The 27,903-nt window shown below is 45.0% G+C and overlaps 1 protein-coding gene across 2 annotated transcripts in view; it reads right to left on the bottom strand.

Moving 5' to 3' along the window:
- Window positions 1–27,903, bottom strand: part of LOC124619243 (cadherin-99C) — a 627,922-nt gene that overhangs the window by 234,319 nt on the left and 365,700 nt on the right. For both annotated transcript variants that reach the window (XM_047145486.1, XM_047145488.1), the window contains exon 4: window positions 9,185–9,363. In XM_047145486.1, the coding sequence (XP_047001442.1) occupies window positions 9,185–9,363 (179 nt within the window). The remainder of the gene's footprint in view (window positions 1–9,184; window positions 9,364–27,903) is intronic.

Genomic DNA, 27,903 nt, shown 5'->3' with positions numbered 1-27,903 from the left:
TTCTGCTATATGCAAGTTTTTGTGTTGTAATGCATGACATTACTCTAAATATTATGTCAATGAAACTACAATTCATTTATTTATGTAAGATCTCATGTTAATTATAATGACTGTAATATATACTTTGGAATGATTTTAGTATTCATTAATTTTATCCCTTAGTACCCATGAAATTTGATTTAAAACTTTTGTTCTCGTGGACATTTTTATAAAGTGGACAAAGCACGTTCATTTCCTGTGCCCCACATATGGGATGGACATACTGTAATTACGGAAAAGACAAGTGAAATTGACCTCAAGAACACTGACAGTGGACACGTCGAATGCCAGGTAATTAACGAACTAATAGGAAGAATTAATACAGTTCTTGAAAAATGCTATAATACACGTCGCTTCTATACTGAAGCGCCAAAGAAACTGGTATATAGGCATGCATATTCAAATACAGAGAATATGTAAACGGGCAGAATACGGCGCTGCGGTCGGCAACGCCTTTTTTAGACAACTGTATGGCGCAGCTGCTAGATCGGTTACTGCTGCTACAATGGCAGCTTATCAAGATTTAAGTGATTTGAACGTGGCGTTATAGTCGGTGCACGAGCGATGGGCACAGATTCTCCGAGACAGCGATTAAGTGTGGATTTTCACATACGACCATTTCACGAGCTTATTGCGAATATCGGGAATCCGGTAAAGCATCAGATGTCCGACATCGCTGCGGCCGGAAAAAGATCCTGCAAGAACGGGACCAACGACGACTGAAGAGAATTGTTCGACGTGACAGAAGTGCAACCTTCCGCAAATTGCTGCAGATTTCAAAACTGAGCAATCAACAAGTTTCAGTGTGCGAACCATTCAACGAAACATCATCGATGTGGGCTTTCGGAGACGAAGGCCCACTCGTGTAAACTTGATGATTCCACGAAACAAAACTTTACATTAGACTGTTGATGACGGGAAGACATGTTGCCTGGTCGGACGAGTCTCGTTTCAAATTGTATCGAGTGGATGGACGTGTACGGGTATGGAGACAACCTCATGAATCCATGGACCTGCGCGTCAGCAGGGGACTGTTCAAGCTGGAAAAGGTTCTGTAACGCGTGGGGCATGTGCATTTGGAGTGATGGGACTCCGGATACATCTAGATACGACACTGACAGGTCACACGTACGTAAGCATACTGTCTGATCGCCTGCATCCGTTCATGTTCATTGTGCATTCTGACGGACTTGGGGCAATTCCAGCAGGACAATGCGATACCCCACACGTCCAGAATCGCGACAGAGTGGCTCCAGGAACACACTTCCGAGTTCCAACACTTCCGCTGGCCACCAAACTCCCCAGACTTGAACATTATTGAGCATATGTGGGATGCCTTGCAACGCGCTGTTCAGAAGGGACCCCCACCCCTCCGTACTCTTACGGATTTATTTATGGTACAGCTAATGGGCAACAACTGTCATGACAATGCAATTAATAGTCAATAACTGTCAAATTACCAGAATGTAGGCCGGCCGAAGTGGCCGCGCGGTTCTGGCGCTGCAGTCTGGAACCGCGAGACCGCTACGGTCGCAGGTTCGAATCCTGCCTCGGGCATGGATGTGTGTGATGTCCTTAGGTTAGTTAGGTTTAAGTAGTTCTAAGTTCTAGGGGACTAATGACCTCAGCAGTTGAGTCCCATAGTGCTCAGAGCCATTTGAACCATTTGAACCAGAATGTATGGGCAAGATGTCAGCCTAGTAGGGGACTTGTGTTCATGTTTACCGAGATGTCCGAATACTTTTAAGTGTAAAGTGATAACTATGAATTTAATGATAGTAAGTTACGAACCAACGAAAGGTGTCTTCCCCACTGCTGCAGTGTGCCACTCCATGATGTCCCCCACATCTTCTGTCATTCTTAATCTGGACTTCAGTCAAGCAACAGTAGCAGCGGCGGCATCAGTGATATTGCACATGACCTACATACTGTGCCATTCACGGTATTGGTCCAGTTCTCGTGACTTTTCGCCAGAGTATCGCAAACAGCGCTATTCTCCGCCCTCAATTCTTTCATGATTCGAGCTCCCATGTATGAAACAGATTCAAAGGTCTAGCTACTTTACAAACATATATTACATATATCTTACATATCTGACGTTAAACTGTAGTCGAAAACAAGTTTAGAAAAGGTCTATTGTCATGTTTAAAGTTTGTTGTATGTCGCAAAGTACTCTCACTATCAGACACCCCACGAGTATAGTCGAGTGATTTGCTCTCCATTTTGAGCAAAGCTAGCTTTTCACGCTTCTCAGTGTTTAAGACCTCAACTATGTGTTGTACAATCATGTAATTTTGCAGACACACTCAACTGGTACATGCAAATACTGTCTGGAAAATGTGTTGCAAATAGAGTTAGTAATAAGGAAGTAATATATTAAAAGCATCCCTGATGTGGCAGTTTTACTGTACGAGTGGCGAAGATGAAGTAAATGATAATTTTTTCTCCTTTCATCATTTTGTGGCTGGGTATCAGGGAGAAAAAGTTTCGTAAAGATTTGACCTGTAAAGTTTGTTGGAAATTGCTTAGTACACCATTCTAAAATAAGGAATGAATATTGTTAGTGAAACTTACTGGCAGATTAAAACTCTGTCTCGGGCCGAGACTCGAACTCGGGACCTTTGTCTCTCGGGGGCAGATGCTCTACCGACTGACCTACCCAAGCACTATTCCGGACGCCTCCTCACAGCTTTAATTCTGCCAGAGCCTCATCTCCTACCTTCCAAACTTCACAGACGCTCCCCTGCAAACCTTGCAGAACTAAGGTAGGGGACGAGGTACTGGCGGAATTAAAGCTGTGAGGAGGGGTCCTGAATACTGCTTAGGTGGGTCAGTCGGTAGAGCATCTGCCCACGAAAGGCAAACATCCCGAGTGTGAGTCTCAATCCGGCACACAGTCTTAATCTGCCAGGAAGTTTCATATCAGAACACACTCCGCTGTAGAGTGAAAATTTCATTCTGGAATATTCTTAATTTTTGCGCGCTGTGAGAAGTGGTGCCTCGTCATTTATACCAAGCTCCCAGCAATATGACTTGTCTTACTGTGTTAGAGCTTTAACATAAGATTACATAACGGTTGGCGAGAAATGCATGTTCGCACATACATGCAGTTACGTCGGAGATAAATGATTTCGAACGTGCGCAAATTGTTGCTGCTCGTATGGGGGGTGCTTCTGCAGGCGAAGTATTTGGTCCTTCATGAGGCACCATATCGAGGATCTATACCGCGGAGAAACTTCATCCGTTAAGTCAGTCTGATCGTGACGGACGATCACTGAAGAGTATTGTGGCAAAAAATAAGAACGCGGGGTATGCAGAAGTCATCGCAAAACCGAATGTCATACATCGAACCCTTTCACCAACAAGACAACACGAAGGGAGCTCCACAAGATGGGAACTGCAGGGCGAACTTGAATTCCAAACCCATTCCCCATCCGGGGAAGTCAGGCCGCCGAATGCGATCTTGTTTCAGTCGGCGCCACACTGGGCAACTCGCGTGCTGGTGACGAGGATGAAATGATGGTAAGCACAACACAACACTCAATCCACGAGGGGAGAAAATTTCCAGCCCGGCTGGAATCGAACCCGGGCCCGCTGCACGGTAGGCAAACACGTGACCACTCAGCTAAGCAGGTACACTGCAGTCATGTAAATGCGTATAACAGCAAAACGTTGTGTCGGAGCCATAAAACCTGGACTGTGGAGCAATGGAAAAAAGTCATTTCGTCGAATGAGTCTTGATCCACACTGTTTCCAACTTCTGGGCAAAAAAATGGTTCAAATGGCTCTGGGCACTATGGGACTTAACATCTGAGGTCATCAGTCCCCTATAACTTAGAACTACTTAAACCTAACCAACCTAAGGACATCACACACATCCATGCCCGAGGCAGGATTCGAACCTGCGACCGTAGCAGTCTCGCGGTTCCAGACTTAAGCGCCTAGAACCGCACGGCCACAACAACTTCTGGCGAAGTCTACGTCCCAAGAGTAGGAGACGTTGGAGGTTCAATGATGAAAAAATGAAATGATAGTATGCCACTGCTGTCCAAAAAGTTTGGCCGCAGAGTTGCTAAGTCTCTTCAGTCGACACCACGCTGCATTACTTGCGTGTCGATGATGATGAAATGATGGTGTGGACAACGCAAAAGCCAGTCCCCCGGGTGCAGAAAATCTCCGCCCCGCCGGGAATCGCACCAGTGCCCTCTGCACGGCAGCCAGAGAGCGCAGACCACTCGGCTGACGGGTCGGTGTCTCGTATGAAGACTGGGCAGCCGTGTTGTGCTCTTCCACGGGCCCCGCGGGTACTCTGCAGTGTCGCGTTACTGCCAGGGGCTGTGTCTGCATTTTGGTTGTTCGGGTTGTAATGGGACATCCTCCTCTAGCATTTCCTTTCCTCAACAGAAGTAGGTGATATCAAATAATATACACGAATTTTTAAACACGTTAATATTATCTCAACTGCTTTCCTAAAGGAATTGCATATGATTTTGTAAGCGATGTACCATATTTCACGCTAAAATATATAAAAAGAAATTACTTTAATGTCGTTGTTACAATCGATAAGTAAAGTTAAAATTACTTATTTTTTATAAACATTTGAAAATACGAAATATCTGGCAGACTTAAAATTCCTATTGATAATTGCACAATGTAACGATAATTATTACGTTTACGTCTGGATTCATTTATAAAATAATGATATAAATTGGTGAAGATTCATTTCTCAACACATTTGTAATCTCTTTGAAAAATTGTTAGTACCGCAGAATGGATTAGTAGTGGGCATTTCTGTGATGTAACCGGCCGCGTTTTTATTTCCGGCAATGAGAATGTAGTTATCGGTTTTGAAGTGGAAATTGTAAAAGTGTGATATAGAAAAATGTGAGAGGATAAAATTAACTATTCAGGCAGTTCTTCAGAAGTTATTACGTCAATTGGAACCATAAGAACCTATCATACCAAAAATTTCAGCTTCAAGAATCAACCTCTTGACGTTAAGAACTGGGGCCAACTGCAAGAAAGGAGGATAAGTAAAAAGGTTTATTGTAAATGTTACCCCTCTCGAAGCTTGTTAAAAGAGTCTATTACGAAGTCAGTAAAATGCAAATCTCGTGTGACTAGTGCCTGCCCTCGGGTAGGCCGCTCGCCGGGGGCAACACTTTCGATCTGATGCCACTTCGCCGACTTGCGAGTCATGGGGATGAAATGATGATTAGGACAACACAACACCCAGTCCGTGAGCAGTGACAATCTCTGACCCATCTACATCTACATGACTACTCTGCAATTCACATTTAAGTGCATGGCAGAGGGTTCGTCGAACCACAATCATACTATCTCTCTACCATTCCACTCCCGAACAGCGCGCGGGAAAAAAGAACATCTAAACCTTTCTGTTCGAGCTCTGATTTCTCTTATTTTATTTTGATGATCATTCCTACCTATGTGGGTTGGGCTCAACAAAATATTTTCGCATTCGGAAGAGAAAGTTGGTGACTGAAATTTCGTAAGTAGATCTCGCCGCGACGAAAAACTTCTTTGCTGTAATGACTTCCATCCCAATTCGCGTATCATATCTGCCACACTCTCTCCCCTATTACGTGATAATACAAAACGAGCTGCCCTTTTTTGCACCATTTCGATGTCCTCCGTCAATCCCACCTGGTAAGGATCCCACACCGCGCAGCAATATTCTAACAGAGGACGAACGAGTGTAGTCTATGCTGTCTCTTTAGTGGACTTGTTGCATCTTCTAAGTGTCCTGCCAATGAAACGCAACCTTTGCCTCGCCTTCTCCACAATATTATCTATGTGGTCTTTCCAACTAAGTTGTTCGTAATTTTAACACCCATGTATTTAGTTGAATTGACAGCCTTGAGAATTGTACTATTTATCGAGTAACCGAATTCCAACGGATTTCTTTTGGAACTCATGTGGATAACCTCACACTTTTCGTTATTTAGCGTCAACTGCCACCTGCCACACCATACAGCAATCTTTTCTAAATCGCTTTGCAACTGATACTGGTCTTCGGATGACCTTATTAGACGGTAAATTACAGCATCATCTGCGAACAATCTAACAGAACTGCTCAGGTTGTCACCCAGGTCATTTATATAGATCAGGAACACCAGAGGTTCCAGGACGCTTCCCTGGGGAACACCTGATATCACTTCAGTTTTACTCGATGATTTGCCGTCTATTACTACGAACTGCGACCTTCCTGACAGGAAATCACGAATCCAGTCGCACAACTGAGACGATACCCCTTAGGCCCGCAGCTTGATTAGAAGTCGCTTGTGAGGAACGGTGTCAAAAGCTTTCCGGAAATCTAGAAATACGGAATCAACTTGAGATCCCCTGTCGATAGCGGACATTACTTCGTGCGAATAAAGAGCTAGCTGCGATGCACAAGAACGATGTTTTCTGAAACCATGCTGATTACGTATCAGTAGATCGTTCCCTTCGCGGTGATTCATAATGTTTGAATACAGTATATGCTCCAAAACCCTACTGCAAACCGACGTCAATGATATAGGTCTGTAGTTCGATGGATTACTCCTACTACCCTTCTTAAACACTGGTGCGACCTGCGCAATTTTCCAATCTGTAGGTACAGATCTACCGGTGAGCGAGCGGTTGTATATGAGTGCTAAATAGGGAGCTATTGTATCAGCGTAATCTGAAAGGAACCTAATCGGTATACAATCTGGACCTGAAGACTTGCCCGTATGAAGCGATTTGAGTTGCTTCGCAACCCCTAAGGTATCTACTTCTAAGAAACTCATGCTAGCAGCTGTTCGTGTTTCAAATTCTGGAATATTCCATTCATCTTCCCTGGTGAAGGAATTTCGGAAAACTGCGTTCAATAGCTCCGCTTTAGCGGCACAGTCGTCGGTAACAGTACCATCGGCACTGCGCAGCGAAGGTATTGACTGCGTCTTGCCGCTTGTGTACTATACATACGACCAGAATTTTTTCGGATTTTCTACCAAATTTCGAGACAATGTTTCGTTGTGGAACCTATTAAATGCATCTCGCATTGAAGTTCGTGCCAAATTTCGCGCGTCAGTAAATTTTAGCCAATCTTCGGGATTTCGCGTTCTTCCGAACTTCGCATGCTTTTTCCGTTGCCTCTGCAACAGTGTTCGGACCTGTTTTGTGTACCACGGGGGATCAGTTCCATCTCTTACCAATTTATGAGGTATGACTCTCTCAATTGCTGTTGCTACTATATCTTTGAATTTGAGCCACATCTCGTCTACATTTGCATAGTCAGTTCGGAAGGAATGGAGATTGTCTTTTAGGAAGGCTTCTAGTGACACTTTATCCGCTTTTTTAAATAAAATTATTTTGCGTTTGTTTCTGGTGGATTTGGAAGAAACGGTATTGAGCCTAGCTACAACGACCTTGTGATCACTAATCACTGTATCAGTCATGATACTCTCTATCAGCTCTGGATTGTTTGTGGTTAAGAGATCAAGTGTGTTTTCGCAACCATTTACAATTCGCGTGGGTTCGTGGACTAACTGCTCGAAATAATTTTCGGAGAAAGCATTTAGGACAATCTCGGAAGATGTTTTCTGCCTACCACCGGTTTTGAACAAGTATTTTTGCCAACATATCGAGGGAAGGTTGAAGTCCCCACCAACTATAACCGTATGAGTGGGGTATTTATTTGTTACGAGACTCAAATTTTCTCTGAACTGTTCCGCAACTATATCATCGGAGTCTGGGGGTCGGTAGAAGGAACCAATTATTAACTTAGTTCGGCTGTTGAGTATAACCTCCACCCATACCGATTCGCACGGAGTATCTACTTCGACTTCACTACAAGATAAACCACTACTGACAGACACAAACACTCCACCACCAATTCTGCCTAATCTATCTTTCCTGAACACCGTCCGAGACTTCGTAAAAATTTCTGCAGAACTTATTTCAGGCTTTAGCCAGCTTTCTGTACCTATAACGATATCAGCTTCTGCGCTTTCTATTAGTGCTTGAAGCTCAGGGACTTTCCCAGCACAACTACAACAATTTACAACTACAATTCCGGCTGTTCCTTGATCCAAGCACGTCCTGTATTTGCCATGCACCCTTTGAGATTACAGCCCACCCCGTACTTTCCCGAGGCCTTCTAACCTAAAAAACCGCCCAGTCCACGCCACACAGCCTCCGCTACCCGTGTAGCCGCCAGCTGAGTGTAGTGAACTCCTGACCTATTCAGCGGGACCCGAAACCCCACCACCCTATGGCGCAAGTCAAGGAATCTGCAGCCAACACGGTCGCAAAACCGTCTGAGCCTCTGATTCAGACCCTCCACCCGGCTCTGCACCAAAGGTCCGCAGTCGGTTCTGTCAACGATGCTGCAGATGGTGAGCTCTGCCTTCATCTCCGAAGCAAGACCGGCACCCTTCACCAAATCAGATAGCCGCTGGAATCCAGAGAGAATTTCCTCAGATCCAAAGCGACACAGCGGGGAATCGAACCCGGGCCCTTAGGATTGACAGTCTGTCGCGCTGACTACTCAGCTACCGGGGGCGGACACGAAGTCAGTGACAATGAACAAATGAGGGAGGTGTAGATTACAGGGTTCATCCCACGGTACAACGTTTGTTCCCCAATGGTGAAGCTGTGTTCCAAGACAACAGCGGCCGTTTTACAGCGCCCGTTTTACGCAGCTCTCATCGTCCAGATCACAAAGATCAATTGTCGCATCTGTCCCAGACACCACAGTCCCCAGATCTCAGTAGTACTGTGCTTTTGTGGTCTACTTTGGAGAGAAGTGTGCGTGATCACTATCCAGCTCTGTCACTGTTACTCAATTGTCACAATTTTACAGGAAGAATAATATAGTATTCTCTTGAAAAACATACACCACCTGTGCCTGTCCATTTCGAGACGACTGCAAGCTGTTTTGAATGGCAACAGGGTTCCTACACCGTATTAGGCACGATAATGTTTTGTGCATTTGGTGTTTCCACATTTCTGTCCAACCCTCATACTTCTAAGTAGATTATGACAACATTTAAGGTTTTTAAGTCGGTCAAAAGTTATGCGAAACACCGATAAATATTAATTTTGCTACCCTGCAGGCCACAACGTGCCACGAGCCCACTCAGCCGGCCGCCGGACCCACCTGGAAGACGATGTGCGACAGGTTGTCGCGGTCCCTGTCGAGCGGCCGCAGCAGCTGCAGCCTCTTGCCGTTCAGGATGAAGATGGGCTCCAGTCGCGGGAACACCAGCTCCAGCGCCACGTCCGAGAACGGGTCCCCCACCACGGGCAGCTCGGCCGGCGTCGTCTGCTGGCTCATCTCTGCGAACACACCGCGCCGCCCAATGGCCGTCAGCAGAGAGGCGCACACTTCCTTCCAATCGACATTTTTAATTAGCAGACCTTCAGAGGTAGGCTACTCTTTCATTATCAATTGGTTCAAATGGCTCTGAGCACTATGGGACTTAACATCGGAGGTCATCAGTCCCCTAGAACTTACAACTACTTAAACGTAACTAACCTAAGGACATCACACACATCCATGCCCGAGTCACGATTCGAACCTGCGGCCGTAGCGGTCGCGCGGTTCCGGACTGAAGCGCCTAGAACCCCTCGGCCACAGCAGCCGGTCTTTCATTTTCATACGTCATCCAAAAAACAGGTGGTTTTCATTCGTCGTGGACCTTTTAACAAGTCTTTATTCTACATCTACATCTACGTGATTACTTTGCTATTCACAATACAGTGCCAGACAGAGGGTTCAATGAACCACCTTCATGCTGTCTCTCTAACGTTCCACTCACGAACGGCACACGGGATAAACGAGCACTTAAATTTTTCTGTGCGAGCCCTGATTTCTCTTATTTTATCGTGATGATCATTTCTCCCGATGTAGGTGGGTGCCAACAGAATGTTTTCGCAATCGGGGGAGAAAACTCGTGATTGAAATTTCATGAGAAGATCCCGTCGCAACAAAAGACGCCTTTGTTTTAATGATTGCCACTCCAATTCACGTATCATGTCTGTGGCACTACCTCCCCTATTTCGCGATAATACAAAACGAGCTGTCCTTCTTTGGACTTTTTCGATGTCATCCATCAGTCTCACCTGATGCGGATCCCACATCGCACAGCAATACTCCAGAATAGGGCGGACAAGCGTGGTGTAAGCAGTGTCTTTAAAAGATCTGTTGCACCTTCTAAGTGATCTACCAGTAAATTGCAGTCTTTGTTTTGCTCTACCCACAACATTATCTATGTGATCGTTCCAATTTACATTATTTGTAACTGTAATCCCTTAGTAATTAGTTGAATTTACAGCCTTCAGATTTGTGTCACTTATCGTGTAATCGAAATTCAACGGATTTTTTTTAGTACTCATGTATACTTTTCCTTACTAAGGGTCAATTTCCACTTTTCACACAATAAAGGTATCCCATCTAAAACATTTTGCAATTCTTTGGCCATCTCATCACTTTACAAGACGGTAAATGACAGCATCATCTGCAAACAATATAAGAGGGCTACTCATATTGTCTCCTATGTCGTTAAGATCAGGAACAATAGAGTGCCTATAACACTTCCTTGGGGAACGCCGAATATTACTTTTGGTTTACTCGATGACTCTCCGTCTATTACTACGAACTGTGACCTTCCTTACACGAACTCACGAATCCAGTCGCACAACTGAGGCGATATTCCATAGGCACACAGTCTGCTTAGGAGACGCTTGTGAGGAACGGTGTCGAAAGCCTTTTTGGAAATCTAAAAATATGGAATCAATTTGACATCCTCTGTCGATAACACTCATTACTTCATCAGTATAAAGAGCTAGTTGTGTTTCACAAGATCGATATTTCCTGAGCCCGTGCTGAGTATGTGTCAATAAATAGTATTCTCCGAGGTAATTTATAATGTTCGAACACAGTATTTGTTCCAAAACCCTACTGCAAATCGACTTTAGTGATATGGTTCGCTTTCTTCTCTGTCTGTGGCTTAGTTACGAATTTTTCAGTCGATTTTAAAGTAACTTTGCAAAGAGCTAGAGATTTTAAACATGGCTGAGAACTGCATGACGATGCAATATTAACTCGTTTCCTCGTCGGTTTGTTCGGAAGTTGTGGCGGTGCGAATGAAGAAGTTTCGTAACGCCTCACATCTCAGCTACCCTGCAGGACTGGCGTGTTGATCAGGTAGTATAGGGATGCATTCAAGCTGGTGTGCAAGCAGACGGGCACGACTGAGCAGAAAGGAAGAGGGGGGAGGGGAGACTGACCGAGAGAGGGGAGCAGCGGGTGTATACAATATATGTGACAGTGAACGCAAGCAAAGAGAGAGGCAAAAAGTTTATATATAATTTAAATAACAAATATAGTCTCAACAAAATGCTTAAAATCCATTGACAACTTTCACACATGTAAGACTAAATAACGGATAATTATTATCTAAAATGAAAACAAATTTTTAACACAGCACGTACTTGCCACTCGAGTGTTGTGGCTGTGATTTTCAGTCCAGACACTGATTTGATGCAGCTCTCCATCTACTCTATCCTGTGCAAGCCTCTTCATCTCCCAGTACCTACTGCAACCTACATCCTTCTGAATCTGCTTAGTGTATTCATCTCTTGGTCTCCCTCTACGATTTTTACCCTCCACGCTTCCCTCCAATACTAAATTGGTGATCCCTTGATGCCTCAGAACATGTCCTACCAACCGATCCCTTCTTTTTGTCTAGTTGTGCCACAAACTCCTCTTCTCTCGAATTCTGTTCAACCTCGTCATTAGTTATGTGATCTAATCATCTAATCCTCAGCATTCTTCTGTAGCACCACATTTCGAGAGCTTCTATTCTCTCCTTGTCTAAACTATTTATTGTCCACGTTTCACTTCCATACATGGCTACGCTCCATACAAATACTTTCAGAAACTACTTCCTGGCATCTAAATCTATACTCGATGTTAACAAATTTCTCTTCTTCAGAAACGCTTTCCTTGCCATTGCCAGTCTACATTTTATATCCTCTCTACTTCGACCATCATCAGTTATTTTGCTCCCCAAATAGCAAAACTCCTTTACTACCTTACGTGTCTCATTTCCTAATCTAATTTCCGCAGCATAACCCGACTTGATTCTACTACATTCCATTATCCTCGTTTTTGCTTTTGTTGATGTTCATCTTATACCCTCCTTTCAAGAGACTGTTCATTCCGTTCAACTGCTCTTCCAAGTCCTTTGCTGTCTCTGACAGAATTACAATGTCATCGGCGAACCTCAAAGTTTTTATTTCTTCTTCATGGATTTTAATACCTACTCCGAACTTTTCTTTTGTTTCCTTTACTGCTTGCTCAATATACAGATTGAACAGCACTCCCTTCCCAACCACTGCTTCCATTTCATGCCCCTCGACTCTTATAACTGCCATCTGCTTTCTGTACAAATTGTAAATAGCTTTTCGCTACCTGTATTTTACCCCTGCCACTTTCAGAATTTGAAAGAGAGTATTCCAGTCAACATTGCCAAAAGCTTTCTCTAAGTCTACAAATGCTATAAACATAGGTTTGCCTTTCCTTAACCTATCTTCTAAGATAAGTCGTAGGGTCAATATTGCCTCACGTGTTTCACCATTTCTACAGAATCCAAACTGATCTTGCTCGACGTCGGCTTCTACCAGTTTTTCCATTCGTCTGTAAAGAATTCGTGTTACTACTACCTAGGAGTAAGTTTTAGCCTAGTTTCTTCCTTCCACAGCTCTCTGAGCATTTCTAAGTTTGCTTCTGAGAAATTCATTTAAAGTCCAAGTTTCACACCCGTACGTTAAAACCGGTAGGGCACACTGATGAAAAACTGTCTTCTTTAAGTAGACTGGCATGTTAGATTTGAAAACTGTTGCATTCCTTCCGTAAGCCGTCCAACCCAGTTTAATTTCCGCTTTCAAATCCCCATTTGTGTCAATTTGTGGTGTGACCGCCAGACACCACACTTGCTAGGTGGTAGCCTTTAAATCGGCCGCGGTCCGTTAGTATACGTCGGACCCGCGTGTCGCCACTATCAGTGATTACAGACCGAGCGCCGCCACACGGCAGGTCTAGTCTAGAGAGACTCCCTAGCACTCGCCCCAGTTGTACAGCCTACTTTGCTAGCGATGGTTCACTGACTACATACGGTCTGATTTGCATAGACGACAGTTTAGCATAGCCTTCAGCTACGTCATTTGCTACGACCAAGCAAGGCGCCATATTCAGTTACCACGAATGTATTCTGAACAGATAATATTCTGAATCATGTACGGTCAAGAGCGACGTTCATCATTAATGGATTAAAGTTAAGTATCAAACTAATTACGTCCGCTTTCTGAATTCTAATTCCTTGTCATGTTCCAGACCTCACGTCAGTATAGTTCTTCCCTCGTCACGCCACACTGCGTGAGCAAAAACGCGTGCATTTCGGCCTCCATTCGTAACACGGTTTTGGCTCTTCTGCCAACACAACACAATTAGTTGCCCCAGATAAACGTATTCTGTAACGTTGTTTAGGGTGTTGCCGTTAAGTGTTACTTGTCCTGCAGCCACCCACTTATTATGCATAACCTCAGTTTTAGAGTGATTTATTTTAAGTCCAACTTCCTGACAATGATCTGTTAAGTCTTTTATAGAGGACTGAGTTTCCATCTTACTGTTAGCTAGAACCACTATATCTTCAGCAAATCTCAGGTTGGTGAGTCTTTTACTATTTATCCTTATTCCTCTGTTGTTCCAAATAATTTTGGACATAGCCATCTCGAGAACTACTATAAATAGTGTCAGTGTCGTCGTAACTGCCGTCTGCTTCACGTCTGCTGTGCAGCGAGCTACGTTAATTTAAGTATTAACTGTATTTATCTTACTTGTCACTTCTTCTTCCGTGTGTTTTTGCTTTTAGGAAGCTTTAACTGTCGAGCGCTAGTAATAGTGTTCCATAGATTTCGTGTTTGTTTTGAATACATTCAGAGAGAGTCCCTTTAGTCAACCATGGTGCCAGTAGTGCTAGTGTTTGTTTTCAATACAGTCCAGAGACAGTTAGTGCTATTTTTATTGTTTTCTACAAGAAGTGGCTAGCAACCACAGTTTAGTCAACAATCAGCCGCCTTTAGTGAATTAGCAGTCTAGTTATAAGTTGATTAACTCTCTACAGTAAATTGATTTCTTAGGATGGATAGGATGTGTGACTGCTGTGTACGGACGCAGGAGGAGCTGGCCACTGTTCGCGAACAGCTGAACGTGTTGATGGCCGCGGTCAGCCGTCTTCAGGCTGCTGCCTCGGAGTGTAGCGGCAGTGGGGAGACTGGTGCGTCGCATGGTACACCCCAGGGTTTACATGCTTCACCCACTGTCCCTGCTGTCGAGGCATCTTCGCGGGTACCGGGCGCGGTTGGGCCACCCTCTCCCCAAGGGGAGTGGCGGGTTCAGCGGCGTTCGCGGCGCACGAGGCGGAGGAGGGTCAATGTGGAGGCTGGCCGTGTGGCATCGCCCGCTCTGCCTGTGAGTGGACATGTGGCCGCTCCTTCAGCAAGGTCCGAGCAGGCACACGGGGGGGGGGGGGGGGGGGGGGAGGTGTTTATTAGTTATTGCGAGCTCCAACGTTAGGCGGGTGACTGAGCCCCTTGGGGAAATAGCGGAAAGGTCGGAGAAGAAGGCCAGTGTTCACTCTGTCTGCTCGCCGGGGGGTCTCATCCGAGATGTGGAGGAAGCCCTGCCGGCGGCGATAGAGAGCACTGGGTGCACCCGACTGCAAATTGTTGCTCATGTCGGCACCAATGACTCCTGCCGTCTGGTTTCAGAGGTCATCCTCAGTTTGTACAGGCGGTTGGCGGAATTGGAGAAGGCGGAAAGCCTCGCTCGCGGGGTGGAATCAGAGCCAACTATTTGTAGTATCGTTCCCAGAACCGATCGCGGTCATCTGGTTTGGAGCCGAGTGGAAGGCTTAAACCAGAGGCTCAGACGATTCTGCGGAGATGTGGGGTGCAAATTTCTCGACATCCGCTATGAGGTGGAGAAATGTAGGGTCCCCCTGAATAGGTCAGGCGTGCACTACACGCCGGAAGCGGCTACAAGGGTAGCGGAGTACGTGTGGAGTGCACATGTTGGTTTTTTAGGTTAGAGAATTCCCTCCCTAGGCCCGACAAGACGCCTCCTGAGACGCGGCAAGGTAGGAGTAGGCAAAATGCAACAGGGAATAACAATATTAATGTGCTAATAGTAAACTGCAGGAGCGTCTATAGAAAGGACCCAGAACTGCTCTCATTAATAAACGGTCACAACGCCCATATAGTACTAGGGACAGAAAGTTGGCTGAAACCAGACGTAAACAGTAATGAAATCCTAAACTCAGACAGGAATGTATACCGCAGAGACAGGCTGGACAGTGAAGGGGGTGGCGTGTTTATAGCGATAAGAAGTGCAATAGTATCGAAGGAAATTGACGGAAATCCTAAATTTGAAATAATTTGGGTGAAGGTCACGGTTAAAGCAGGCTCAGACATAGTAATTGGGTGTCGGGTGTCTCTATAGGCCCCCTGGCTCATCAGCTGTTGTGGCTGAGCACCTGAAGGATAATTTGGAAAATATTTCGAGTAGATTTCCCCACCATGTTATAGTTCTGGGTGGAGATTTTAATTTGCCAGATATAGACTGGGAGACTCAAACGTTCATAACGGGTGACAGGGACAAAGAATCCAGTGAAATTTTTTTAAGTGCTTTATCTGAAAACTACCTTGAGCAGTTAAACAGAGACCCGACTCGTGACGATAACATATTAGACCTTCTGGTGACAAAGAGACCCGAACTATTTGAAACAGTTAACGCAGAACACGGAATCAGCGATCATAAAGCGGTTACTGCATCGATGATTTCAGCCGTAAATAGAAATATTAAAAAAGGTAGGAAGATTTTTCTGTTTAGCAAAAGTGACAAAAAGCAGATTACAGAGTACCTGACGGCTCAACACAAAAGTTTTGTCTCAAGTACAGATAGTGTTGAGGATCAGTGGACAAAGTTCAAAACCATCGTACAATATGCGTTAGATGAGTATGTGCCAAGCAAGATCGTAAGAGATGGAAAAGAGCCACCGTGGTACAACAACCGAGTTAGGACACTGCTGCGGAAGCAAAGGGAACTTCACAGCAAACATAAACATTGACAAAGCCTTGCAGACAAACAAAAATTACGCGAAGCGAAATGTAGTGTGAGGAGGGCTATGCGAGAGGCGTTCAATGAATTCGAAAGTAAAGTTCTATGTACTGACTTGGCAGAAAATCCTAAGAAATTTTGGTCTTATGTCAAAGCGGTAGGTGGATCAAAACAAAATGTCCAGACACTCTGTGACCAAAATGGTACTGAAACAGAGGATGACAGACTAAAGGCCGAAATACTAAATGTCTTTTTCCAATCTGTTTCACAGAGGAAGACTGCACTGTAGTTCCTTCTCTAGATTGTCGCACAGATGACAAAATGGTAGATATCGAAATAGACGACAGAGGGATAGAGAAACAATTAAAATCGCCCAAAAGAGGAAAGGCCGCTGGACTTGATGGGATACCAGTAAGATTTTACACAGAGTATGCGAAGGAACTTGCCCCCCTTCTTGCAGCGGTGTACCGTAGGTCTCTGGAAGAGCGTAGCGTTCCAAAGGATTGGAAAAGGACACAGGTCATCCCCGTTTTCAAGAAGGGACGTCGAACAGATGTGCAGAACTATACACCTATATCTCTTAACGTTGATCAGTTGTAGAATTTTGGAACACCTATTATGTTCGAGTATAATGACTTTTCTGGAAACTAGAAATCTACTCTGTAGGAATCAGCATGGGTTTCGAAAAAAACGGTCGTGTGAAACCCAGCTCGCGCTATTCGTCCACGAGACTCAGAGGGCCATAGACACGCGTTCACAGGTGGATGCCGTGTTTCTTGACTTCCGCAAGGCGTTCGATACAGTTCCCCACAATCGTTTAATGAACAAAGTAAGAGCATATGGACTATCAGACCAATTGTGTGATTGGATTGAAGAGTTCCTAGATAACAGAACGCAGCATGTCATTCTCAATGGAGAGAAGTCTTCCGAAGTAAGAGTGATTTCAGGTGTGCCACAGGGGAGTGTCATAGGACCGTTGCTATTCACAATATACATAAATGCCTTGTGGATGACATCGGAAGTTCACTGAGGCTCTTTGCGGATGATGCTGTGGTGTATCGAGAGGTTGTAACAATGGAAAGTTGTACTGAAATGCAGGAGGATCTGCAGCGAATTGACGCATGGTGCAGGGAATGGCAATTGAATCTCAATGTAGATAAGTGTAATGTGCTGCGAATACATAGAAAGAAAGATCCCTTGTCATTTAGCTACAAAATAGCAGGTCAGCAACTGGAAGCAGTTAATTCCATAAATTATCTGGGAGTAGGCATTAGGAGTGATTTAAAATGTAATGATCATATAAAGTTGATCGTCGGTAAAGCAGATGCCAGACTGAGATTCATTGGAAGAATCCTAAGGAATGGTCCCGGCGGAGGTTCGAGTCCTCCCTCGGGCATGGGTGTGTGTGTCTGTCCTTAGGATGATTTAGGTTAAGTAGTGTGTACGCTTAGGGACTGATGACCTTAGCAGTTAAGTCCCATAAGATTTCACACACATCATCAATCCTAAGGAAATGCAATCCGAAAACAAAGGAAGTAGGTTACAGTACACTTGTTCGCCCACTGCTTGAATACTGCTCAGCAGTGTGTCATCCGTACCAGATAGGGTTGTTAGAAGAGATAGAGAAGATGCAACGGAGAGCAGCGCGCTTCGTTACAGGATCATTTAGTAATCGCGAAAGCGTTATGGGGTTGATAGATAAACTCCAGTGGAAGACTCTGCAGGAGAGACGCTCAGTAGTTCGGTACGGGCTTTTGTTGCAGTTTCGAGAACATACCTTCACCGAGGAGTCAAGCAGTATATTGCTCCTTCCTACGTATATCTCGCGAAGAGACCATGAGGATAAAATCAGAGAGATTAGAGCCCACACAGAAGCATACCGACAATCCTTCTTTCCACGAACAATACGAGACTGGAATAGAAGGGAGAACCGATAGAGTTACTCAAGGTACCCTCCGCCACACACCGTCAGGTGGCTTGCGGAGTATGGATGTAGATGTAAATAACTTCGGGGATAGAGGATCGCCCTGCTTTACTCCTTTTCCAATGGGAAATTCGCACTTGTTTTTTCCTATGTTGATAGATGCTACAGACATGTCATAAACGTTGCACAACATGTTTATATATTTTGTTTCCACTCCTTGCTCGGCCAATGCTTGTGTGAGTGCAGTGTGGCTGACAGAATCAAAGGCTTTTCCAAAGTCAATGAAGGCAATGCATACTGGCATTTCATACTCATTGGCTCGACTAATTACCTCACGGAGTGTGTTTATATGGTCAATTGTACTTAAACCACTCCGGAATCCAGCTTGTTCTATGGGCTGTGCAGTCTCCACTACCTTTTTAATAAGATTTATCAGGACTTTAGTGAACACTTTACATATAACAGAAAGTAAGCTAATGGGGCGGTAGTTCCTCAGATCGTGAAACTTCCCTTTTCATGTAGTATGTTTATGTTTGCTTTGTTCCAGCAGGTTGGGATGCTGCCATTCTGTATACACGAAGTTAACTCCAGTTTTCCCATCGAAAACTTGTAGGATCATATCAACAAACATTTGGGTTACATCATCTATCTTCGTCTCAGTTACTCCTCCACGAGGCGTGGCCGCCCGGTTTGAGGCGCCATGTTACGAGTTGCTAGGCCCCTCTCACCGGACTTTAGTCCTCCCTAGGGTATGGAGTGTGTGTTGTTGTTAGCATAAGTTAGTTTAAGTAGTGTGTAAGTCTAGGAACCGAGTACCTCAGCAGTCTGGTCCCTTAGGAATTCACACACACATTTGAACATTTTTCAGCTACTCCACTGCGAGTTTGGAATTGTTCTCGATAGCATTTAGGTTTCATTTTCTTTGCTTCGCTTTCATATCCTTCCTAGTTACTTTAAGCTCCTCTTGTGACCTTTGTGTAAGAGCTTCTACATTTTATTCAACGCTTATTTTTTCCCATGAACCTTTTTTCCTTTTTAGCAAATTGTGATCGTTCATTTTAGATTTAATGGTAGTTATGTACTTTTACATTTTTTCAGCAAAACCGCTCTATTTCACTTTGTGGTATTTTTTTTAGCGTTCGTTTCTTTATAGTTAAATTGTCCTTGACTACTTCAATGTTGCTGTTAGCTCGTATCTCAAGCTATTAAAAAAAAAAAAAGTGCATGGTCTCGCTTAAACATATGTCACCCATCAATAATGGACGGTGGTAGCTGTAGATAGGGGGGGTTAAGAACTGAACAATAGATTCAATTAATAGTACGTATCTTTTGGATAATACACCGACGTTATCATTAATACACTAGCATGCAGCTTCTCTGAATTTTGATAATCCTTTCTACCACTAATTACGTAAACACGATATTATTGTCAAAAGGTGAGGCAATATTGTCCGCCGACAATCAGTATCTTCCAAGAGGAAACGAACGCACGTGCTTGCAGTATGATGAAATCGCTTACTTCTTTAGAAAAAAGGCGTTAGTACTTTAGTTGAATCTAAAGAAGTAAATAGAAACGGAGTTCTCCAACAGTCAGTAAAACAGTGTACCACTACGGAAGTAATTTACTACAGTCGTCCAGGCTAAAGAAGTAAGAGTTACTGCAAGAGTAATTTATACTTGTTTGGCGCTCGCCACCCTTACATCTTAGGCAAAAAATCCGTTTCTCCTTTGCAACAGTCATGGGTGATACTATTCTGAACTCTGATAAGTTTGAGAAAAGGTACAACTCTGCCTAACCGTCATTGTTCAAGTTCTGGGGAATCAGCCACCTCTGCTGGTACAGACGTCGTTACTTAAAATTGATTACAAAATGCATGAGTAGCATCTTTACCTTTCGAGCATGGAGAACGCGCTACAATGGGTTCTTACTTCTAATAAACTTGATTGTACTCAAGAAGCTAAATTACCAGTTCAAAAGTAGTACTGCTGCTGTGGCTTTGAAACTGTCTTACATATGCAACAAGCTTCAACATCGAATACCTCAATTGGTGATCGAGAAACATCTCCGAGATAAATCGGCGCACATTTTATTCAATACTTGCATTTATTAAGCCCAAGTTTCGTAGCTGTCGCATTCGGAAGGCGTTTATGCATGAAATGCAGACGACACTCTTCCTCAAGCATTACCTGCAGTTTACAAACGCCCACATTCCAAAGATTTTGTTCACGTTGGAGTTACTTCTCCTTGCTTCTCCTTGCTTAGCTTTTTCAAAATGTACTTCAGTCACTCGTTGCCATTCTCGCAAATGAGTCTCTTTCATTTAGCCACTTGCTCTTGTAACTCATCCTAGTTCATCAAAAATATATGACAGCTAGAAAACAATAAAAACTACAAAATAGTAATTCTTGGAAAACTGTGGAGATTGACTTCCCAAAAAGGACGTACACAAACAAGCAGCCAGCGAAAATTTTGCTCTGGGCCAACAGCCTTGTCGCTGTGACGACACCAGTCCCCGTCAGACCATGGAAGTTAAGCGCTGTCGGGCTTGGTTAGCACCTGGATGGGTGACCGACCACCTGGAGCTGCCGAGGGCTGTTAGCAAGCGGGGTGCACTCAGCCCTTGTGAGGCCAATTCAGGAGCTACTCGACTGAGGAGTAGCGGCTCCGGTCACGAAAACCGATAAATGCCGAGAGAGCGGTATGTCCCATCTCCCCATCGAGTAACGCCTCTCGTCTCAGGATGACACGGGGGGCGGTCGGTACCGTTGGGCCTTCCGAGGTCGGTTCGGACGAAGTTAAGTTAATAATTTTGCTCCACAGAGCAAGTACTCTATTTTATATTTTATTTATTCCACAGAACGGATAAAAATCATATATAATGAATTACCACCGAAGGTAGTTAAAAGTCGCAATCTAGTCGAGTTGTTTTTATTTCAAATAAATGGTTCGTCTAGTAATTTTACAAATACCGTACACAGAACCAGCTCAACAAGCTGTCATACACCCCATGGAAGACCAATGTGTAACTTCCAACAAACACCAGTTTAGAGTCGACAAATGTCGTTTCACAAGTACGGGTCGACTGAATAAAACCTTAACAAGCTGAATAATAATCTTTTAAAAGCAATTTAAACACTTCGGAACTCACTTGCGCGGCCCCTCCCGCCGGAGGTTCGAGTTTTGCCTCGGTCATGGGTGTGTGTGTTGTTCTTAGCATAATTTAGTTTAAGTAGTGTGTAAGTCTAGGGACCGATGACCTAAGCACTTTGATCGCTTAGTAATTCACACACTACTGCACTCCCCTGACTTAATCCCTCGTAACTTCAACTCGATTTCTAAACTGAAGGAAACTCTTCACGGCATTCGCTTCAGAACTGTTACAAATTCGTCGGGCAATAGACCGCGCCGCTCGAACTGTCAACACAACTGGCACTGCTGAGAGTGTCCTACGACTTCCACATCGCTGGCAACGGGTTATACACAATGCTGGTGACTAGTTTGAAGATCAGTAAACCTTTGGAACACATATGTATTTTGTACGAGCTGTAAATAAATAGTTGCCACTATTAAAGTTCGAACCCTCGTACTTGTCATTTATACTACATGTTAGCTCTCAGAAGTCACACATTAGCAACCAGTGACAATAACGTCCATATTAATGACTGCATGACCTTCAGAACAGAATTCGTTGTCCTCAGAACAACAGATGCTCAAAGCAACTTCCCTGCATGTCCAAACATTGCACAACCCGCCGGATCATACAGCTCTGGACCCTTCGCAGCAAAGCTGCGTCCACAGTATCAAGAGCAGCATGAACACGCGCTACCAATCCTTCCACATTCGTCAACAGAGTATATTACACGTGCTCCTTCAGGTGTCCATACAGGAAAAAGTCCAGGGCATTTAGGTCACGTGAACACTGTGGTCATACAACTGGATCTCCACGTCCGAGCCATTTCTCTGGAAATGTTTTGTCCAAATACTGTCGCACAGTAATTCCAAAGTGTGGAGGTGCACCATCATGTTGGAACCATGTCCTCTGCCGAACATGCAGTGGAACATCTTCCAGCGCATCAGATGGATAGCTTGAGAGGAACGCATGATACCTTCGTGCAGCCAACCGGTCAGGCAACATGAAGGGGCCCAAACGCCTGCCGCCCAATATTCCAGGCCAGACATGGATACCAAAGCGAACTTGATATCCACGGTCGCGAGTGACGTGCGGGTTAACCTCACACCAATTGTGGGCATTGTGCACGTTGAAGACACCCTCACGAGTGAATGCTGCTTCATCTGACCATATTACGGTGTTCACGAAGTCATCGTTGGCTTCCTGTTGTTGTTGGAACCATTCAAAGAATTGCATCCGCTGATGATGCGCGTGTTGAGTGAAAGCATAATGACAGGGTGCAGCCACGCTCGTGCAGCACGTTAACAACAGTGCTTTGCTAGACACGCAGCTGCCTTGCTACCGCTACGTGTACTTCGATGAGGTTCTTGGTGTATGACATCCAGAAAGCCTCAGTATCTGGAGTAGGGCCAGTCCGTGGTCGACCACTGTCACGCGATGGTCGAAGGGGAGAACCCGACATCCGAAGGTGCAGCTCCAGATGACGAAACACATTTTTATCTGGATAACGTCGAAGAGAATATCTAGCAGCATACTCAAGAGTGGCAACACCAACCGGGTTATCAGATGCACCAAGGACCAGAGGCACATGCACATATTCATTGTTTGTGCGTGCCATACGTCTGCCACACTGGTTCAGAGGTTTACAATGAGAAAACTCGGTACATGTATGCACGTACATTGGCGTCTGTCACGGGCGCGTTACTCCGTTCACAACTAGTCCCTGTCTGGTGGACAGCGCGTACAGTATAAACACGCCGTCAGTCCTGTGTGCTGTTCCACCAAACGCGCATTACCCCTCCTAGAGATATTGTTCTGTATCATTCATTCCGGCAATGCTAAATGTGAAATGTTCGGTTTCGAATTACACTGTTTCCCTAACGGTAATAGACGTTGTTTCCACTACCCTATCCATACAATAATAATAACAATAACAGTAATGCATTGAGATACGTACTAAACAGCAAGCAGTCACCAGACTCGGTGTTGAAATTTATAATTGGTGGCACCATGGTTATAACACGTTCAAATAGTTACTGAATTTGGACATTATTTGCAAAGCACGTTGCTAGTCCTACTGGTAACGTAAGGCCCTAACGAAATGTAATGGACCTGAACAAGGCAAGAATAATATTTGGTACGAATCTATGAGGCGATTGGAGGAGGGTTCAAAGAAAACAGATTTCGCGTCTAGTACATGAGGTGGTGCGAATAAAGTCACGCTCACGACGTGGAAAGGGCTTCTTTCAAAGCTGACCAGTCTACCATTTCTACGATTGTACTATGTAAGTGCAAATATTTTCTAGAGGACCCGCTACAATCTCTGTTGACGACTAAGATGCCAGATGCCGTACCACCTGGACTACATTTACCAAATAAAAAACGTATGCCTCAACCCAGGATCGAACCATCAACTTCCTGCATGCTAACCCAAATCTTTATCCGCAGCACTTACTGTACATCACGATTAATACGTGCTGACAAGGGAGTCACCATACATGTGGCTACAGTGCTGCTAGATTGCCACTGTTTAATGTACTTTTTCTGCTGGATGTCCTCGCCGAACGAAATTTTGTGAGAGACATTTTTTCATCGTTGGCAGGTGAGGGCTGCGAAGCCCGAGTGCGCGAATTTCCCTTCACTCTGTATATATATATATATATATATATATATATATATATATATATACAGGGTCGTCCACTGATTCTGACCGGGCAAAGTATCTCACGAAATAAGCGTCAAACGAAAAAACTACGGAGAACGAAACTTGTCTAGCTTGAAGGGGGAAACCAGATGGCGCTATGGTTGGCCCGCTAGATGGCGCTGCCATAGGTCAAATGGATATCAACTGCGTTTTTTTAAATAGGAACCCCCATTTCTTTATTACCACCCTGTATATATATTGCCCCCGCAAACAAGGTTTACACTCGGCGCGACGGGTGTTGGGAGCGACTGTAAATGGAAAATGCCTTTACGTTCACTCCCATAAGCCACCGCACCGAGTGTCAACTTTGTTAGCGCGTGTAAAAGTTATATATATTGACACTCGATATCTATATACACCTTTTACACGCGCTAACAATGTTGACACTCGGTGCGGTATAGGGTGGAGAAAAATTGTCATGAAATTTTAACCGTGGATAGCTGATGCCAGCAGGAACCAAAATTACAAATGTTTTGTAAGTCTACAACGCACAATTTTTAAACTACGGAAACACGGGACCACGCGCTCCGATTGGCCGTGAGGTTGCCCTGTTGCCTTTCGTAGGTTGAAGGGCAGCGCTCTGGTTGTCGGTTCACAAACGCCCCTCTCCCCGTCACTGCCCCAGCGTGATACGCACACGTGTCGACCAGGTCTTGCTGTTTGTCTCCGCCTCACGTCAGAGGCACTCACACGTAAGCTTCGCTTCGGAGCACACACACACGTCACCTGCGATTTAGTCTTATACTAAGCATGGCGGCGCAGTATTCGTTGGAAGAACAACGAGATACGGTTTTTGTTTGTGGACTAGCCGACGGTAAAGCGCACGAAGCCCGACGGTTGTATGAGGAACGGTACCCAGCAAGACGCCACACACGCGCGCAAACGTTAACAGCAATTCACCGGCGACTTGGCGAAACAGACTCGTTGGGGCGATATTGTGGTGAAGCTGGAAGACCTCCAACACGACAGGATGCTGCGCTTGAAGAGGCTGTTCTCGAGCTCTCCGAGGAAGCACCTGCGGCAAGCGGTTGGACACCACATGGTGGTCACTCATCGGTTACTCTGGGAGGTTTTCAGGGATGACGGCCAGCATCCATTTAGTTTCCACACCGTCCAAGACCTATATGCTGTGTCGGATTATGAACACAGAGTAGCGTTTTGCCGGTGGTTTCTCTGACGTGTTGCACGAGATGCTGACTTCCTCGCCATTGTGTTGTATACGTGAACTTAAAATATATATATGTGAACTTAATGATGTATTATATGTACAATTACATGCTTTGAGAGCACTATGTCAGCGATATTGGCTCGTTGTTGATCGCCAACATCGCTGCAGCTCACATTCCTACTATAGTCAAATCGTTTATAGAACTGGACTACAGACAACAATTTACCGTCACTCAATTATAGTAGGTTATACTCATTGTATTCGAGCCACCCAATCCGATAATGTGCCGCCTAGCTCGTTCGGTGTGATTCCGTCAGTTCTAGGAACAGTGGATCGCAAAACTCATGGGCTGCGAAGTGTCTGGCAATGCTACACTGTCGTAAATCAAAGCAACAAACGGAAATTGTGCAAAGTTGCGTTTATTTTGCCACAAAACACTATAAACAGATGACAGTAAAGTACACTGAAGAGCTAAGGAAACTGGTACACCCGCCTGATGCCGTGTAGGTCCCCCGCGAGCACGCAGAAGTGTCACAACACGACGTGGTATGGACTCGACTAATGTCTGAAGTAGTGCTGCAGGGATCTGACACCACGAATCCTGAAGGGTTGTCCATAAATCCGTAAGAGTACGGAGCGATGGAGATCTCTTCTGAACAGCACGTTGCAAAAGATCCCATATAAACTCAATAATGTTCGTGTCTGGGGAGTTTGGTAGCCAGCGGAAGTGTTTAAACTCAGAATAGTGTTCCTGGAGCCACACTCTAGCAATTGTGGACGTCGCATTGTCCTTTTGGAACTGCTCAAGTCCGTCGGAATGCACAATGGACATGAACGGATGGATGCGATCAGACAGGATGCTTACGTACGTGTCACCTGTCAGAGTCGTATCTAGACGTCTCAGGGATCCGATATCACTCCAACTGCACACGCCCCCACCATTACAGAGCCTCCAACAGAATGAACAGTCCCCTGCTGACATGGAGGGTCCATGGATTCATGAGGTTGTCTCCATATCGGTACACATCCATCCGCTCGATACAATTTGAAACGCTACTCGTCCGACCAGGCAACATGTTTGCAGTCATCAACAGTCCAATGACGGTATTGACGGCCCCATGCGAGGTGTAAACCTTTGTGTCGCGCAGTCATCAAGGGTACACGAATGAATCTTCGGTTCCAAAAGCCCATATCGATGACGTTTCGCTGAATGGTTCGCACGCTGACACTAGTTGTAGGCCCAACACTGAAATCTGCAGCAATTTGCTGAAGGGTTGCACTTCTCTCACGTTGAACAATTCTCTTCAGTCTTCGTTGGTCCCGTTCTTGAAGGATGTTTTTCCAGCAGCAGCGATGTGAGAGATTTGATGTTTAAACAGATTCCTGATATTCACGGTACAGTCGTGAAATGGCCGTCCGGGTAAAATCCCACTTCAACGCTATCTCGGAAATGCTGTGTCCCATCGCTGGCGCGCCGACTATAACACCACGTTCAAACTCACTTAAATCTTGATAAGCTGCCACTGTAGCAGCAGTAACCGAACTAACAACTGCGCCACGCACTTGTTGTCTTGTATAGGCTTTGCCGACCGCAGCGCCGTGTTCTGCCTGTTTACATATCTTTATTTGAATACGCAAGCCTGTACCAGTTTCTTTGGCGCTTCAGTGTGTATGTGTGTGTGTGTGTGTGTGTGTGTGTGTGCGTGTGTGTCCCCACGTGAGCTTTATGATGTATCATATGTAGTAGACTTACATGCTCTGAGAGGACTATGTCCGCAGTATCGGCTTGTTGACCACGGACACCGCTCCAGCTCCAACTTGCTGCTAGTCAAATCGTTTACAGCACATCAGAACCGTATGACAGATGACAATTTACTATCACTCAATTACAGTAGGTTCTGCTGGAGCACCCAATACGATAATGCGTCTCCTACACTCGTATGCTGTCACTCCGTCAGTTCTACGAACATTGGATCGCAAGCCTCTTGGGCTGTGGTGGTCTGGGCAATACTGCACTGTTGTCCAAAATTACAGCAACAAACGGAAGTTTTGCAAGATTACGTTTATTTTGTTACAAAACAGTATAAACAGATGATAGTAAACTAAAAACAATGTAAAAAATACAGAACATAAACAACTGCAATATGCATAATGGAAGACAAAAGTTTTCTTAGTTTTTCCCAACTTTAACGGATTTGCACACGGCTGGTTAATGCGCTTTAATGTGCTCAGTGCGGGGATTGGCCACCTCTGGCAGCAATATAGGCTTCACAACGATAGGGCAGGCTGTGAGCGATGTCACCAATCTCATGTTGAGGCAATAACGCCCATTATTCCCGCAGAGCTGGTGGATGGTGACATGGTGCAATCCATCTCCCAAGTGCATCCCAGATGTCCTCTATGGGATTCAAATTGGGAGAGCGTGCAGTTCACGCCATGTGCGCAATATCCTTCGTTTCCAAGAACACGTCAAACAACCCTGCTCTCAGAGGTCGAGCATTATCGTCCATTAATACGAATTCTGGGCCCACAGCGCCTCGCAGTAACCCCACGTGAGGTCCCAAGATCTCGTCACGATACCTGACAACAAGTAAACCTTGCTGGTTCGGCTGTACAATTTCATGGCGATGTGTTTGAGTGGCCAACACAATCCCTGCCCCATCAATTCTACCTATGGCAATTCATCGCAGAGAGCCCGGTAGACGTCAGCTCTGAGCCATACTGCACCGTTTGTGACTGTGTACACAGCGACTGTGGATGTGGGACTAC

This window comes from Schistocerca americana, chromosome 6 (assembly GCF_021461395.2).
Source record: "Schistocerca americana isolate TAMUIC-IGC-003095 chromosome 6, iqSchAmer2.1, whole genome shotgun sequence".
NCBI lineage: Eukaryota > Metazoa > Arthropoda > Insecta > Orthoptera > Acrididae > Schistocerca > Schistocerca americana.
This window is presented reverse-complemented; position numbering and strand designations above follow the sequence as displayed.